This window comes from Enoplosus armatus, chromosome 13, assembly GCF_043641665.1.
Source record: "Enoplosus armatus isolate fEnoArm2 chromosome 13, fEnoArm2.hap1, whole genome shotgun sequence".
Lineage (NCBI taxonomy): Eukaryota > Metazoa > Chordata > Actinopteri > Centrarchiformes > Enoplosidae > Enoplosus > Enoplosus armatus.
Window position 1 is genome coordinate 12,070,453 of NC_092192.1, and position 18,382 is coordinate 12,088,834.

The 18,382-nt window shown below is 41.5% G+C and overlaps 1 protein-coding gene across 1 annotated transcript in view; it reads left to right on the top strand.

The window, feature by feature from the left end:
• Positions 1 to 18,382, top strand: part of frem2a (FRAS1 related extracellular matrix 2a) — a 54,013-nt gene that overhangs the window by 24,616 nt on the left and 11,015 nt on the right. Inside the window, exons 5-12 of the mRNA XM_070917238.1 lie at positions 4,176 to 4,406; positions 8,346 to 8,471; positions 9,405 to 9,656; positions 14,759 to 14,908; positions 15,065 to 15,274; positions 16,336 to 16,533; positions 16,941 to 17,105; positions 17,375 to 17,557. Coding sequence (XP_070773339.1) covers positions 4,176 to 4,406; positions 8,346 to 8,471; positions 9,405 to 9,656; positions 14,759 to 14,908; positions 15,065 to 15,274; positions 16,336 to 16,533; positions 16,941 to 17,105; positions 17,375 to 17,557 — 1,515 coding nt within the window. The remainder of the gene's footprint in view (positions 1 to 4,175; positions 4,407 to 8,345; positions 8,472 to 9,404; positions 9,657 to 14,758; positions 14,909 to 15,064; positions 15,275 to 16,335; positions 16,534 to 16,940; positions 17,106 to 17,374; positions 17,558 to 18,382) is intronic.

An 18,382-nucleotide genomic window follows, 5' to 3' on the forward strand; every position in this document is an offset into this window, starting at 1 on the left:
TTTCTGTGGATTGACCAATTGATTAAATGACTTGTTTTAGCTCTAAAAAGGGCTGCGAGTTTAGCCAATATGGATATGAACACCCTCAAAGTCAGCACTTTAACCTCAGAGTTGTTGTTTCATTTCAAATCTAAGATGCTGTGAAACCAGAACAATTGAAAACATTTTTACTAATGTGCAAGTATGTGTGTGTGTGATGTTAACTAATGGAGGAAAAGAGGATATGGGATTGTAGTGAGGAAAATCACCTCAAAACCAGAGCTGTAAATGAAATGATAATTGATGTCAGAAAAAAATATCCAGTAAATATGAAAAGAATAGAAAAATAAGAAAAAAAGGGGGAAAAAATAAAAAGCTGCATCAGAATTCCTGGCAGAAGTAGACATTGTACGTGCAGATAGGCTGATTGATTACATGGGATTAGACAGGGAGTGTGTCGGATGGAAAAGCAGGGAGAAAGACACCCAGCGATGTTGTCAGAAGCTTGCTGCCGTTGTGCGGGTTAGCTGATGAAAGCTGCTGTGGTGCCAGGCAACGGTGGAGGAGAGCTGTTCCACGTGCTCCATCACAACAGGACGTGCAGGTAGAGAGGATCAGAGACGGAGGAACGCAGAGATAAGATCAAGGTTCAAAGATGCCCCCGCGAAGCAGAGCTCGGGCTGAACGGGGCTGGAGAGCGTGGGGATCAGATTGGATTCCTCTACCACTGTTTTCAAGATTATACCTCCACTTTCTCACTTCTTGTGAAAAAAGACAAAAAAAAAAATCCAAACACGGCTAAGGTGTCAACCTTCAGCTTAATTCTTCATGGGTGTGTGCCCTCTCCCTCACCTGCTGTGTCTCTAATTGAGTTCTGTCACTTTTTCCTGTCTCCTGTGACACTGTCCCACTGACTTGTTAACCCACTTAACCTGTCTCACCTCCTTTTCTTTTCATCCATAATCTCTCTTCACCTGATCTCGCCGTGGAGAGTGTTTGGTCCTGTTGCTCCTAACCTGCTTTTCCTCATCAAAGACACCATCTCTCTTCCCTGCTCTGTTGCTGCCTTTATAGCCCTGGGTCTGTGCCATAGGCTGTGTCTTATATCCTTCCTCCACCCACTCTTTATTTGTCATATGTTTTATATCTACCTTTTTCTCTCCTCTCTTTCTGCGCTCTTTCTTCTATTTTGCCATTGTGGTGTATTTCTGCTGGTTCCTCTCCATCTTTGTCTTTGCTTTGTCACATCTTCTCGCTCTGTTCCCCTCATGAAACCCTCCACTCTCAAGTCCTCATCTTCTCCACATCTTTCCTTTCCTTTCCTTACATTTCATTTCATTTTATTTACTTTCCTTTCCTCTCTTCTTCCTCTCTTCTTTGCTGCATGGGTAAGGAACCCCATGGGGAAACAAGATGGAATTGAATTCTCATCTTTTTTACTCCTTGCAGAAGTCAAAGCTCACTCCTTGAAGACTCTTTCCCCCTCTCTGCACTGTCCTTTGCTGGTCTGTCCTTGCTCTGAGAGATAAATTGCGGACTGTTAACAAGGTGTACATTTGCCAGGTTAATCATCTCCTGTGGGATATATTCCAGCCTCATTATTGTTGCTCAGAGAGAGATCATTTAATCTCACCAGGAGAGAACAGAAACTTTTGCCCCCCTGAACTTCTTTTCTACAGATCTCCACCTCCTCTGCCTTAATGTGAAATGACCTTTATGGTATAATGAGAGTGAACCTGCAATCGCACATTTTATGATGAATTGTATATTTTACATTCAGCCAAACTCAGCTTATTGCAGTATTTGCTTTCAATAGTGAAATAAACTACAATTCAGAACAAAAGAAAGGAAAGTTTGCAGCTATAAACAGAATTTGTGTGTGTTTGTGAGCGACTCCTTGAATCTGTGAGTTTGTGTGTGTGTTGTGGAGGCATAAACACCGGGGACTGTAGCTGTGAGGAACAGCACCATAGAGATCAAAAGCCCTCAGGAGGGTATATCTCCTCCTGCTGAGAAGGAACCCCAGTGCGACCCCAGGCAGGGCGTGTCTCTTCCCTCCAGGGAGTCCAGCAAGGGTGGCGCAATGAGGCTAACCCTTTTACACACTTCCTCTCGCTTGAAGAGAGGTTTTTATGTATATGTGTTTTTCTATTTGATGTGGATCAACTCATCATCAGGACAGAAAGACAAGAAATCCTATATATTATAATCCTTCCTTATATCAACGATATATATATTTCAGTACATGTCAGGTTGAATGAAATTCTGGGATTTGTGTACGTGTATGTCGTTGTCACCAGCAACTGCAGGTGACACCGAATCAATCAGGACTGAAATCGTAAGGATGATATCTAGCTGTTTTAAAATTGAGACTCACGGTTTATAGGTTGAAAGTAAAAATAATGTTGCAATAGTTAGCAATAAAGTTGCTGTACATGATTGGACAATAGAAATCATCAGCATACCTGTGTTTATCTGTACGTCCCTGAGAGTTTTTTAAACATTTCTGATGCAGGTGGCACAGCCTAAAGATGGTATTTTCACTGCACTTTCTGATGCTCGATATGCTATTTCATGATGAAGTATCGTATTTTTGATGTACCCACTTGTGCCAACCAGCTTTGTACGACCCTTATCTAAGAACACTTGACCCAGGTTAAGCTGACAGGACCACTCAGGCAGTGAACCAGTGAAGAGTTGTCCTGACTGAACTTCCATTAGTCATGTCTTTCCCAGAAAGACTTTCAACAGCCCCCAGAGAAGTAGATTGTGTGTGCGTGTGTTGTATTAGTGTAGCTGCAGTGAGCAATGGCAGCATCATTAGCTGTTCCTGTTGAGAAAAAGCAGAGAAAGTCGAGAGATAACGATGCCTTGGTGTTCAGTCAAAAACGAAGTGAATGAGGGCGTTATAGTTAATGTGCTGCTGGTTACAGATCAGATCCAATGTGAGATGCAGCATTACCTTACGGTTGGCTGTGGTGACCATCGGTGAAAGTTGAATTGGTTTCTCTGGACTTGAAATTGGTCAAAAACAGCGAGTTTAGAGAGAAGTATTAAAAAAAGGAAGTATTGATGTTTTGGTGTATGGCTGAAAACTTTACCATGGTCACACCCCACACCAATGCAGTTTACTCTGCAGTACGTTTGGCCAGTTGCTCTTGGCACAAACAAAAATAGCAACAAAAAAAAAAATTATGCTTAACAGCACAAACCATTCCTAAAAATCTGGAGGCTTTCAATCCCTTTTCTCCACACTGGCCTCGGCTTTTGTGGATGAATATAGTCACGGAAGGTCCTCACAGGTACAGTAACATGAATGAGTGTTTGTATTCCTGCGTGTATGATAATTTACAGCTTTTCTTTTTCTTTTTTTTGCATACAATGCTCACCTCTCAGATCTTACAGTGCGTATGATCTAATCCATCCAGGCTCATCTGCATGTGTTTGTCACCTTTTCTTCTCTGTTTGTGCAGGCTTTTTGAGAAAAAGGAGAAAACAAATCCTTTTTTATTTACAGTCACATGCATCAACCTGGCATGGCTCTCTGCTCACCTTGTTCTCGTGAGGCACCGTGAATGTAGACAAAGGAATATGAACAGCGTGTTTCCAAATGTAGTGCATTATTGTATGGCTTATGCCACCTGGGTTTCCTTGATGTGCGTTTGATGGGAAACCCAGTGGTACCAGTAAGCTCTCCTACTTTGAAGAAGGTGTATCGATGAGCATGAATGTTAGATGGATGGTTGCAAAGTGGATTCACATGAAAGACCTGTTATTAATGAAAGAGGCATATGAAGAGAAAAGGAGGGGACACACACACCTGCACAGCTAACCCTGGGGAAATAATCATGGTAGCTAATCAATCTCAGTAAGGTGGAATATGCTTATTTAAACGTTTCAGTCACAAATTCATTTCACACATTCCTGAGGCTCTGTAAGTGATCAGTGAAGAAAAATAGACGCAACACTCTTTTTCTCACCACTCTCTGAACAACATTAAAGGGTGTGAATATCTAATCTGTTTTTCATCTGTTTCTCTCTCCTGCCTGTCACCCTTTCATGGTCGCTTTCTTTGTTTTGTCTCTACTCCCTTCTGTCTGTCTGTCTGTCTGTCTTATTATTTTTTTTTAAACTCATATGGCCTGCTCTCCCTTCCTTTTCCCCTTTTTACATTTATCACTGTCTGTATCTCTCAGGCATTGGCACCCAGGATGGCAGTGCAAAGAAGGAGGAGGATTTCAAGGGTAAGTCCCAGAGGCAGGTCCAGTTCAACCCGGGACAGACCAGAGCCACGTGGCAGGTTCGGATCCTGACCGATGGGAAGTACGAGCAGGTGGAAACCTTCCAGATTTTGCTGTCGGAGCCAGTGATGGGAGTGATGGAGTTCCCTGCGACAGCAACAATTGAGATCCTGGATCCTAGTGACGGTCAGTACTGCTCGTGCACACATTATATCAGCACACACAGACACTTTTAGGGTTAGACCATTGAGGTGGTGACAATTTTGAGGTAATTTCCATTTCATGCTACTTTATACTTTTTACTCCACTACATTTATCTGACAGCTTTAGTTACTTTGCTGATTCAAATGATTAATACAAAATATAATCAACTAATAAATTATGATGTAATATTATGGATTAAGCTACCCAGCAGTATATGAAGTAGTTACAATTAGCCCCACCTTTACCACCTGTAACATTGAAGTAGTACTTACACATTAATGCATAGTTACAGTCCAATAATATATTTCTGAAATGGGTCATTCTGCCTAATGACTACATTTACTTGTAACAGAGTATTTCTGCACTGTTGTATTGCTGCTTACTGTTTGCTTTGCCCACCTGAACAGACAAATATGACTGCAGCTACAGTGAGGCTTTTTGTAATGCACACCACACCAAAATCCTAGCTGCCACTCAAGTATTCCTGCTACAAAGCGATGAAAAGTACACAACCCTTTACCGCATATCACATTTATTGTGTGAAGTATCAGTCAACTTGGAGCACACAGAAGGAAGAACTGTCAATATAAACATTGTCTACTGTAGATATAAAGTCATGTCAAATCTGTCCTCAGGCAAGGAGGAGAAATACAGTTTTGACATGACAGCCAGTCGAGGTTTATTATAGGGATGATGACAGTGTTGTGTTTTTACACTCACCAGAAGGTACTGAGTAGAAAGCTTACCGTCTAAAACCCAATAACACAAAAAAATTGTATGATTAGAGTTATTTGTATTTATTTATTATCGTCAGGCCACATCAAAGACTCTAAATGGACCAAATCTAGCCTCGTTTTGGGTACCTCTCTTCTAAAGTTGCTTCTTGGTGGTGAACATTGATCAAACCCTAATGGTTAAGTATGGAGAGTGTCTCTTGCGTACACACACAGACACAAAAACTTCAGTCTTTGGCTCTCTCTCTTAAATAGATTGTAATCTACCATTTTCACTCTCCTTCTTCTTTGTGTCTTTGCCTGCAAATTGAAATGTTAATGGAATATTGAGTAGTGCGACAAACTGGCTGCTCTGCTCCATCACGGTTACATTTACTCTTCTGCAGCTTTTACGTTCATTTTTTTTGTCTGCGTCACTCCCCTCCTCAGTACAACTTTTAAGTAATTATAGATATGCAACAAAGATGGAAACACTGAGGCTTCCATTATAGTAGCACACAGCAGCTGCTCTCATCTCCCTCTCTCTCTCTCTCTCTCTCTCTCTGTCATTTGTCTTCTCGTTCTCTGTCTTTCACTATGTCTTGATCTCTCTCTCCCCCTCACATTCTCCCTCCTCAATCTATCCTCCCCTGTGGGTTAATTATGGTGTGTGTGGAGGGCCGGGGCTGGTTTGTTTTCTGTCATCTCCGGGGATTGTCTAATGTGACAGAGATGTGCCACTCTGTACTCTAATGGGCAAGTGAAGCTCAAGCTATGCTTGTGGCGTTAGCTGTACTACAGCTTCTGTCTCTAATGATGAAAACTGGCTTTGTCTGGTCTTCTGGTTAGCCTGGAGATTCCCTCCCCAGAGGACATGTCAGCTAGGCTAATAGCTTTAGAGGAGGATCGCTAAGCTTTAACCAAAATGTTCCAAAATTAAGGAGAGCACAACAAGCTGAGTGTGTTCCAACAGCATGGACTGTCTCTGTTTGTATTTACGAATGCCTGGAGCTCTTCTTTTTTGTTTGCTTTTTGTTAGTTGTAAGAATGCGTACCCTCTACCACCCTTCTGTATTAGCCTGTTGCTGCTTTGATTAATATCGACGAGAGGGTTTGTCCTGTGGTGCGTTCGCCTGTGGTACACTCACTTTCAGTGCTGCAGCAGACACAAACTCTGTTTAATTACAGGGTGTGATTGCCTAGCTTTCCTCCTGCAAAACTTTAGGACATTCTTTCATATATAATCCATGCACAGTGCTGACTAAAGATGAAGGTGGCAGCCTGCTGTTTGACTGTTTGCTGCAAGCAGTACCAGCATCTTGCTACTGTCAGTGATATCTTTCTTGCTTCCTCTGCAGCGAGGACGCTATACATCAGTAACGCTTTTACTCGACTGCATTTTGCGCCAAGGTCATTCCACTAAATGATGAAGAACTGTTTGGTGTCTTGTAATTTTTTTTTTGCTTGAAATTGCAAGGCCAGCTGCAGTCAAGCACATCCTTGTGTAATTATAAGAGCTTTGTCTCAGTTAGGATGTAAAATCTCTTGACTAATGCGGGGCACATCAAACGAGGGGCTGCATCTTGTGAGGCTGCTGTTGCTTTGAACGGTGACATGGTGTTGTGCTGTGTTTAGGTGGACAGTGCCATTAGCTGTACGTCTCTATATGCTGTTTTCTTTTACATTTGCAGTTACATTTTAGGCGTTTAGCTGATGGGCATAAAGCTGGTAATGAGTGAAATGTGCAACTATCACAACAACAACTACATAGTAGAAGCAACGAAAATATCCCTGCACCCATAGAATATTCATGACATTATCAATAATGGAGAAGTTCTAGGCATAGACATAAAATTCAAACATATTTTTATTTTGTTTTACTTTTTGGCAAGACTATAGCAAGATCAGGTGCGAGTATTCACTATTTTAACACCCTCTGTGAAAGCACGTGTTTTCTTTCTCCCCATGAATGTTTTAAAATGACTATGTGTTGTCCTCCAGGAGGTGAACCTGGTGAAAATTTGCTTTTCTAAATCTTGAAAATTAGCTTTTCTAAATCTCAGGTGGATTTAGAGGCACTAGAAGCGCAAAGTGTGAGGTGCAATGTGAAAGAACTGTGAGGAGAGAGAGAAGAAAATCAGGGTATAGCAGTGTGCGTGTGTGTGTGTGTGTGTGTGTGTGTGTGTGTGTGTATGTGTGTGTGTAATAGGTAAGCAGTGGACCCTAATCCCCCGCTATGAGTCCCTGTACCCCCCTGGGGAGTGACAGATTGTGGGCAGCGACAGAAAGGAGAAATGGAGGAGAGGGGAGAAGATTGAGAGGAGAGAGAGAGCGATTTAGGGAGAGTTACCGTAAGAGAAGAGAAATGTTTGACCCCCTGCGGTGCGTAAGATTGTCTTATGTTGAAGACTTCATCCCAAAGAGTCATCTCAGGTGTTGATGTCTTTTTTATGCTGGGTGTTGAGTCAAACATCCAAATCAGTTTTTTCGCTGATTTTTCACACTCCGGCGCTTGCCATTTTAATGCAAGTTTTTGTTGCACAAGCAAACGACAAGTGTCTTGAAGTTCCCCATCATTCAGGGGGAACAAAGTCACAAGAAGATCTGGGACGAGCTGAAGCCCAGTCCACTCTGTTAGTATTTTTATTGGTCCCCGTGCGTCTGTGGAAAATAGCTCCAACATTTATTGTTTCTATAATGCCAGTAAGTTCTTCGCTTTGATAGATGATGCTTTCACTGGCTCTAAGTCTCTCTCTCGATCACAGACTCCTCTCAGAGACAGAGAGAGGAGTGGAGAAAGAAAATAAGAGAGATGGTTCGGCTGACCCCTCTGTGTATAGAGGAGTCGATGTGTGAAACTCCCAGCTGTTTCACTCTGAGAGGCTCTCTTGTGTAATTGTCTGTGACACACCAGGCAGTAAGAAAAACTTCCGGAGGGGTCTCTTTGAAGAGCACCTCTGGTTGCATCAAACCGAAAACTGTGATGGAGAGTTATTTTTGAATATGAATAAGCACACCGCAGGACCACCACTTCAATAGATCTGAATAAAAAAATGTCAGCTGCGGCTCACTAATGCAGAGCCAGAACAAAAGCCCAGTCCTTGATGGCCTAATGTACTGTGGATTTTTGCAGATTGTTATACATATCATTACCCTTTTCTTTTTCCCTCTGACTCCCTCCGCTCGTTCTCTTTTCTCCTTCAAACAGAGTCGACTGTGTTCTTCCCTGAGCAGACCCACTCAGTGGACGAAGATGTTGGGGAGCTTTTCATCCCGGTGCACCGCAGTGGAGACATCAGCCAGGAGCTCATGGTGGTCTGCTACACACAACAGGGTATGGACTAGCCCATTTACCATCAATGTGGCCTGCCTGCTGCTTCGCTGGTCAGATTGCTCATTACAGATGGTTATTATTTAAGGCTCACTGAACCATTTTTGACCACATATGCTATATTCACATAGATAAGTGTTTGAGGTATAGATGGAAATTATTAAAATTAAAATGAGCATAAGCTCAGCAGTGTCACAATTAGCTGTTAGCCGGTGCCTATTCCAAGTTTTACAGTAGTTTATTCAAATCTCTAACATGCTTCTGAACAACTTCCACAACAGCTCCAATGTCTTTGTGATAATTCAAACTTCTTTCATTTACTTTTTTGAAGGTGGTTGGGGTGACAATGTCTGGAAAATGTACATATTTAGCCTGTATATTCTCCTCATGCAGTTAAATGCCATGAAATACATGAAGGGATAATGCATACACTGATTAGCCTAATGAAGGCACCATCGTTAAATGTCAAAAGGCTGCAATGGCTAAACCACAGGTTTGATTTTGATAAAACCTGTGGGGGTGGTCTGTTCCCATTGTGTAATGGTTACGTTAACAGTCTGTTTTTGATTTAACTGAAAGGGAAAATGTATTGTTTGCTAACCTGATGTGAATTTCTAAACTTCATCACAGTGCTTTTCACATCATATTCAGCTAAATATGACTATGAGAATTATTACTTAAAATGCAGTGGATCCATTATAGGAATACATGTACTTAAAGCTGATCACTAAGTATTCCTAAAATAAAAGATGCTGTCTGAAAATATGTATGTCTATATGTTCTGAGGGCTCAAGCTTTCTGATGCCTTTTACAAATATGATACATTTTAATTATGCACTTTGAATAATTTAGATATTCTAAATGTGGGGTATATTTTCATTTTTTCCTAAAGTCCTGTCACTGTCCTCACTTCTCCTTTTGCTGGTCCCTGTGAAGGCTCTGCCTCAGGGACGATTCCCACCACCGTCCTGTCTTACTCCGACTACATCTCCCGTCCGGAGGAGCACGGCAGCATCCTTCGCTTCGACAAGGGTGAGAGGGAGAAGCAGTGTCGTGTGATGATCATCGACGACTCTCTGTACGAGGGTGAAGAGAGCTTTAATGTCACTCTGTCACTCCCTGTCGGGGGGCGTCTGGGAATGCACTACCACACCGCCAGAGTCAACATCTTGGAAGATATGAATGATGGTAAGGCTTACTGATGCTCTGCTGCTAATGTGTGTATGTCCATCAGTCAGTAGGCAATTAGTCTGTTTCTGTGCTTGCTCAGTTATGTAATATAGGTCATAGTGAACTTGAGCAAAACTTCTCCAAAGAGAGGCTGAGAAAATTTCATTTATTTCTGGTATGGCTTTAAGGTTAAACAACACATGCATATGGAAACATACAGGCGCATGCAAACACAGTGTGTGGGTGTGAATTCACATTGCTAGCCATTCTGGTGTTTTGAGCTGCATGAGAGAGTTGGAAACACCCTGGCGTAGACCCTGCACCCGCAGCTGACAGATGAAATCAAACTCCTGTCTCGCTGTCATTCAAACAGGTTTTAATTATAGTCAAGGCTCACGCAGAAGTCCAAAGGGACTACATTATCACACATGTCCCTGGTCTGCTTTTTTGTTACAGCATTGCATGGACAAAGTAGATTACATTGTCTGAAAGGCAGAGAAATGTGTAGAGGATTTGTCTGGGGAGCGACAAGCCTGCTGGGAAATACCTATTTCAATCTACCGGCGTTCTCCACCACCTCACTATTCTGCATTGATTTACCTTATAGACTTAGAGAGATTTAATGTTTTTTCTCAAGGTTTTTTGTTATTATTTATTATTACTCTAAAGGTCATACTTTTTTTCCCCTAGAGATGTGGGGGCACTGGTGTAATACATTCGGGTCAAATACCAGCAATGTAACTGGTTGACAAGTGCCATATAGGTCTTTCCTGTCCTTATATACTGCACACTGCGGCTCTAATTGTGCAGGCTTATAAGTTCACTCACCCATCTGGCATCTAACTACAGAAATGCAAACTGTAAAAATTCCCCTGGTTTCCTGTGAAGTCCGAGTGAGACTTTAAGTACCACAGTGCGAGCCAACACTTTAAGGTGACTTCTGAGAAGGATGTACAAGTGAAGAAGATCTAATTGGCCTACATCTAGTCCAACTGAGTGTAAATGACTTGTTTTCACTGGCTATAATGCTCCAGATGTATAAACATGTCTGTCCTCTGAATTTACTGTTTCATCCTTTCTATTTGAGTGATCTCTTACCTTGTTAAGTAGAAAGTGACTGTATCATTCGTCATATATTGTAGCGGGAAATGAGAGTCTACATTTAGCTGCCATCCAAAATAACTATACATGAAAAAAGAGAGAAAGTTCTTCAGGCACTGTTAGGCAGAGCATGGAGAGGAGGTATATTAAAAGCCTTTATTTAGTCAGGCACATTGGTTAAAATTGGTTTTACCCCACAGGCTCTTCATCAGGGCGTAAATAGTAAAAACAGATTGATTACAGCTACTACTCTAAATAGACAATATAGAGGAAATAAACAATATTGCATCACATAATACAGTAACCAACAGAAAGAGGCTCTGGTTGTCATCAATACAAGTTTCTTTAGCCTGAAACACATTGTTTGTAGGGTATCTGTCCAGGTTAACATTAAATCTTAAATTATATTAAAATTAACATTTTTTAACATTTTTCTCTCAGAAGACTCTCAGTCTTCCTTTAAGTAGCTCTTTCATTTTGTCATAAATTGTTTGTATCAGAAAGAATAGTGTCAAGGAGGACTTGTCATGCTTGTTATGCCAGACTGCAGAATAAATAAAACAATGACAACTTACAACTGAGAACTCATTTAGGACTGTAAACAATTGTGCCAAATTGTGTGTGTGTGTGGGAGGGGGGGGGCATCTGGGGGCTAGTTAACAAGAAACATGACACACTGTCTGATTGTAAATTGTCAGAAGACTTCAGTCGTGGTGCTGAGTTCAAAGGAATGGAAATGTGTTTGTGAAAGCCCAACTCCAGAGAGAGCTGATGTGTCATTTTTAGCCTCCCGGAGGATAATGCACCGTCTGACAGTGCTCTAATACCTGCACCCAGGCAGTCAAACTGCAGCCTCCTTCACTTTAGCACCAACTCAACTCGCCAAGGAAAATAGTGAAACAACAGTTACGACTCTCTCTGTGTACTTGTGTATGTTGTTGCCTGCGTCTGCTGTGCATTTGTGTGTGTGTGTGTGTGTGTGTGTGTGTGTGTGTGTGTGTGTGTGCACGCGCCAATTTAAGGTTGGACTTCAAATTGTGCATCAAAGGTAAGGGGTGAGAAAAGCACTTGTAAAACTCTTAAGTGTGACTGCTGGTGCTCTCTCCAGCCCCATTTTTCCTTCCCCCAGGTCAAAGTCAAGTTCAGTCTGTCGTTCTCCTTCCATCTATTTCTCCACTACCAGCCCTCTCTCTCTCTCACACGCACACACTTTCTCTCACTTTAGCAGAAAAAAAGACCCAGGGGTGTCTGCTAGATTTAGTACTTTATCAGATTAAACTCTACAGTACCTGTCTCCCTGAGTGTTGCGCTCCGCATGGCTGCACATTCAGACTCAAAGTGAGTGTTGTCATCTCCTTGTACCCTGCCAAGGAGAGAGGGCGCTTAGGCTCTCCCAGCCGCGTGCATATGGCCACAGCTGAGTTTGTAGAATTGTAGATTAGCTCAGAGTATTTCTTGGAAACCCAGACCTTCATTTCAATATTAGGGCAGACTTACTGTTGGTCACACTCCCGAAGCAGGAGAATTGCTTGCTTGTACATTATGCCCTCAGCGTACATAAAAAGTGGAGGGGGTTTCCACTTCAGCAGGTAGATTGCAGTGAACTTAGAACTGGAGGAATTTTCTTTCACCTGTTGTCATTATATGGCAATACATTTCATTCTTAAACCAAATTACTTTAGTTATGAATGCTTCTGTTTTACAAACATGTCATCTTTCACCCCATGTCCTTAATTAGGACTGTTATAAACAGAACAAAAATATGGAAATAGTCAAAAATTTGCACATTGGCATCTAGCAAAACAAGAAACAAATTGGTCTCCAAAATGTGATGCATGAAAAGGTTGCCAACATCTTAGATTGTGGTTCCCAGCCTTTTTTGGCTGTGACTCTTAAAGTGAAGCAGTGGCTACTTCCAAACACCTTGTGACAGGTTGCATATGTAAGCCAGTCAAGTCAATTAAGTTTGAAACACCTGAAGAGGTAAATCTGTTCAGTATTTCCCAACAAAAAGCAAAGATTAGAGAAAAGTCAGAAAAACTAAACATGATGTATGTAGCGGAATTATGTTTGGGTTTTTTCTACCTTTTTAATTTTTGCTGGATCCCTTATATCTACGAATCTTAACCCGAACACCAATTGGAAATGTATAACATAAAGAAAAGCACCTTAAGATCCAGGGTAATATTTTATAAGCTCTCACCAGTCACTTCCTTCTAAAAGCAGGGGCCCGTCTTCAGAGGACAGCTGAGAATGCTCTATAAACTGTATTTAAAGGCGCAGTGACACACAAATGGCTACAGACACCCACACATGGTAATTATCACAATTTGGCTTTACACCTTCCCCAGCCCTCACACACACTTCAGAGTGCTAAACCACAGGCGTGGCCCCAGAGGGGAGAGAGGATGCAGTTCTCACTCATCAGTCATCACTCAACTCCCTCTCGTGTTGTCAAGAATTCGCAGTCCCCGGGCACAGTCGGGACATGTGTGAAGGCAGACATGTATATTAGCACTTGAGCAGAAGCTTCCTGTCTGAGCATAAAAGGAATGCGTGCCAGATTGCTTGTATTGTTTACAGATACGCTACATGATTCCGCTACTATTGTTGAGGCAAGCATTAGCGCAATAACAATCATCCAGAAAACACACTTAGCAGCTCCTGCACTGTTACTCAGGCTATTTCGTCCATTTATCCATGTGTTTTCCCACCTACAACCTTTAATTTTCCTTTTACTCTGCCATTGTGCAAATACACATATTATAAACACTATTTGCATTACAAACCAGCGCTACATCTGTTAGGTGAAGCTGAGTGTGTGGGAGGAAAACGTGCAAGAAATACAGATAGATGCATTGAGAAAAAACAAGTCTTTAGATGGAGAGAAAGGACGCAGGTTGCACTTGATGTTTGATACTCGCTGGATATTGTTGCCCTGGGCTGTCACTTATTCTGTCAAGTTGAGAGTCAAAATGTAACTGCAGTAAATTTTCTCGTTCACTTAGTTACACACTATGCTTAGCTTTTGTTATCTGGCCCAGTTAAAGTATATAAATAAAATATGAAAGTTCATATATCAGTAAAGTAATATTCAGGAAAAGAAAAATATCTCTGGACTGCTTAAGTGTTTGATCATGACACAAAAAAGTGATAATACATGTGCTATTTTTGGATTATATGCCAGAATATAAGAAAGGAGCCGAGTGAGAGAGCGTGGCAGCTTAAAATGGAGACTGAAGAACTTTTATTCTGTCAGTTTTTTTGGACTTGACAGGGGGGTTTGTGAGAGATGAAGCTGTCAAATACACATTGGACTGCCTCCACTTTGCTGCCTCAGGAAACAATGCCAGTTCAAACAAGCCTTTGAGCAGTCTAGGGGGCTTCTTTCTCTCTTTCTCTGAATGTGGTATAGTGAGATGGTGAGACAGACACACACACACACACACACACACACACACACACACACACACACACACACACACACACCGAGGCCTTGTTTTTCAGTGCTAACTGCATCCTTTTTTTACTGAAAGTACTTAGCAGTTTCTGTCAGAAGAATGGTAACAATGAGGTGGGATGAGAGGCCAGGAAAGGTTGAAAGGTCACGCTTCCCTGCAGTTTAACTTCAGACTAATGGGCTGTCGCTGTTTGACCTTCTGTGTCTGGCTGCTGGCTTTACAAATGAATTATGTCAGACTGCGGGTGGCTGCTGCCAGGTCCAATGTTACAACAGGTGCACGCATAACAAAAGAAGAGTAACATTAACACTAAACATAAAGCATAGCAACAAAGATGAAAATACGAACCCTGCTACAAAGGTGGGTCATATGAGGTTGAAGGGCATTAAAACAGAATTTGTCAGGTACAAAAGTGTCAATCAGCTGTTTGATACTGAGTTTGAGTTAAGTTTCAAAGCAACACAAACACATGAACCTATATTGCAGATTATAAAAGAATAAACAAATACTGCTAATTTAATTACATTTAATTGACCTTTTGCTTTCTTTGCTGTCCAGCTCCAGTGTTTTACTTTGGAGAGGTTGAGTATCACGTGGATGAGAGTGACGGATATGTGGAGGTCAAAGTGTTGAGGACAGGAACTGATCTGTCCAAGACCGGCACCATCACCGTCCGCTCTCGCAAGGCCGAGCCTGTCTCTGCAGAAGGTAAGTTCCCACTCATATAGCCAAATGTTTCTTGTGATTTATTGGAAATGATTGAATTTACCTATGAGATCATCTGCCAGCATTCTGAATGTCTCCTCAACGTCTTATTGTTGTCATTTTTTCTGACCCATGTCCCGCTTTCTGTCTTTCTTTCAGCCGGTACTGACTACGTGGGCATCAGTCGTAACCTGGACTTTGCCCCGGGCGTCAGCATGCAGACATTCAGGGTCACCATTCTGGATGACCTTGGACAGCCAGAGCTGGAGGGGACTGAGAGCTTTGAGCTTGTCCTACGTATGCCAGTGAACGGCATCCTGGGAGAACCTGGGAAGGCTACAGTCTTCATCAATGACTCAGTGTCTGACTGTAAGTGATTGGATTTACTTTTACCGAGAATCTTTTACTGTATCTTTTCTCACCTTCAGTATTTATGATTTTTGTTAATTCGTTTTTTATCCATGGGAGGATGAATCCTACTGAACTTGGTGATCCCCTGACTTTTCCTCTAGCTGCACCAGCAGGTTCACGTTTTTTGCTTTTAGTGAAACGTCTTGACAATTACTGGATGAACTGCCATGAAATTTGGTGCAGATATCCATGGTGCAGAGGAGATGAATCTCACAGAGTTTCATGATGCTCTGATTTTCCCTCTGGTGCCACCAGCAGTTTTCATTTATCCTGTGAAATATATCAACATCTACTCGATGGATTGGTACGACGTTTTGTACAGATATTTATGTTCCCCTCAGGATGAATTGTAATAATTTTGGTGATATTTGACTTTTCATCCAGTGCCATCAGGTAAAAATTTAAATTTGCCCAATACTTTGATGGTTTATAACATTCCCATCAGCCTCCGCTGTACTTTCTGTTTAGTGCTAATTAGCAAATGTTAGCACGCTAACCTACTAAACGAAGGTGCTGAGCATGTTAGCATTGTCATTGGGAGCATCATATTAGCATACTGAAGTTAGCATTTAGCTCAAATGACGGCTGTACCAAAGTGCAGTCTCTTGGAGCTGCTGCCATGGCTGTAGATCCTTGTTTTTCTTTACTGTCAATGTAAAATCTGCATGTTTAATTGCATTTTTTGTCAAGTGGGCTATGAATAAAGTGTATTATTATTAGTGAATATAACTGCCCCAAGGGTTGAAAAACTATATGAAAGCACTTCACTTCACACTTCAGTTACGCTGCTTTACTCAACATAACTTAACAATTAATTTGTCACTTTTCTTTTATAGTGTATTCATAGTTTCACAACGTTTATTACCGATGTTCAGTCAGACAAAAACTTGCTGTGTCAGCTGTTATTTGATTTGCTTGTAAAATCACTCCAGTCAGTTAAATTCAGCCCAGAAAGCATGGGAGACATTATCACTCCCTTTGTCATCATGTGATGATTGAACTATCCTGTTGGCTGACAGTGCCAAAGGTCCAGTTCGGCGAGCCGGTGTACACTGGAGAGGAGAGTGACGGTCAGATCACAGCGACAGTGTACCGCAGCGGAGACATCAGACACAAATCCACTGTCCGCTGTTACACCCGTCAGGGCTCTGCACAGGTCGTCTCTGACTTTGATGAGCGATCCAACACAGACGCATCTCTCGTCACTTTCTTACCAGGTACTTCAGTAATCACACAAATACCTCACACATGTTTTAAACGTATCCTGTGGTTTGAGAGTTGACACTGTTTTGATTAAATAAACAGCTCTAAAAAATTTAACAGTTTTTTTGTCACACATTTTTTGCAAAATCAACAGTGCCTTGTCGACATCGCAGGGGGGTTGCAAGTTTAACTATGTTTCACACATTACCTACTGCGCTGTCATTTTCAGTATTTTCTTACAAAATATGTGCAAGCAACTTCTAAAAACTCTGGAGGAATTGAAAAAAGGAGGAAAAGTTATATAAATAAGATGTTATATGCTGTAAAAAGAAAAAAAAAATTATTGTAGGATTTATTCTATCTTTTTTTCCACCTCAAATTCTTTGACATCCTGTCATCACCATCTTGCTGTGCACTCTAGGCGAGGCAGAGAAGCCATGTACTCTGTCACTGGTTGATGACACGCTGTACGAGGAAGGAGAAGAGCTGCGGTTGGTATTAGGGAACCCGAAGAGCAACTCACAGTTTGGTGCATCAGTGGGAGCTCTGAATGAGACCCTGGTGAAAATCAAGGACACCGCTGACAGTAAGTGAGAGGAAGAGGGGGAGACACAGGTGGAGGAAAGTCAGGATTTGAATATAAGGTCAAATAAAAAGTAGTTTAGTTCATCCAGTTTTTTATTTATCTTAAAAGTTTAGGCTGATTAATATGAAACATACCTGATTACATATGATCTTAATTTATAAATGTCATCAGTCGTGATAATTAAGGGAGTGATATTTAAAGGTTTATGTCCATAATCCAACAATGTATTAGCATTTCATTATATTTTTCTCCCTTTCTGTGCGCCTCAGAACCCATCATCCGTTTTTTGGAAACCAAGTTCAGTGTTAGTGAACCGAAGGAAGCCGGCGCCGTGGGAACTGTGAGGATCCCTGTGGTACGAGTGGGTGACACATCAAAAGTGTCAGTGGTCCGCGTTCACACCAAAGACGGGTCAGCTATCTCAGGAGAGGACTACTACCCCGTGTCTCAAGGTAAACACACATCCTCTTATGGCTCTCAGGGTGAAAGGTACACTGTGGCATTTTAATGTTGGAAAACTAAACTGATAAATCGGGTGTATTAACGGGGTATTGCAGGGCAGACTTTTCAAATCAAGCTGCAATTAAACAGCATGCAACAGTAATGTGACTTTGGCAAAAACATGATGCCAAAAGAATGGAAACAAGTGGATGCATCCAAAAGTCTAAAACATTAGCAGCATGGTTTGCAAAAGTTAATGTGATTTGCACAAAATAGGCTAAAATGTTCAAAACGACAGTCCTTTCACATGTACACATGTAACTGCACGTCCTACCACATAAAACAACTCCTAAACCTTTACAGCACCGCTAGTGGTCAAACCACATGATATATTACCTTTGTTCTTACTGGCCTGCAGATATCCTTCTGATATGTTTCCACTTTGCATTTTCAGCAGCTAATAAGAGAAGTTTTGAAACAAGGCTCCCCACAAGAATGTTAAATTAATGAAAGTGGGCATAGGGATTTATTTGGGCGAGGGTCATTGATTTCTAATTTCATCCCAAATGGGGAAAGGTAATTTCTGCAATAGTCCAGTGGAGTGTCATGTAATTTTTAATTGAATTTCAGTATTCTTCATGCTTTGTCAGCAGGGTGAAGTCTTCCTCTCTATCCCCTCAGATTTTAGCGCAGTGAACCTTTCTCAGCTTAATCAAGGCTTGAAATATTTCTATGAATACTTTCAATCTATTCAAATCATACCTGCCTGCCCACCGTTCAAATAGTGCAAATTTCCCAGCACTTTTGAAACAGACAGCGTTGAATTTCTCATATTG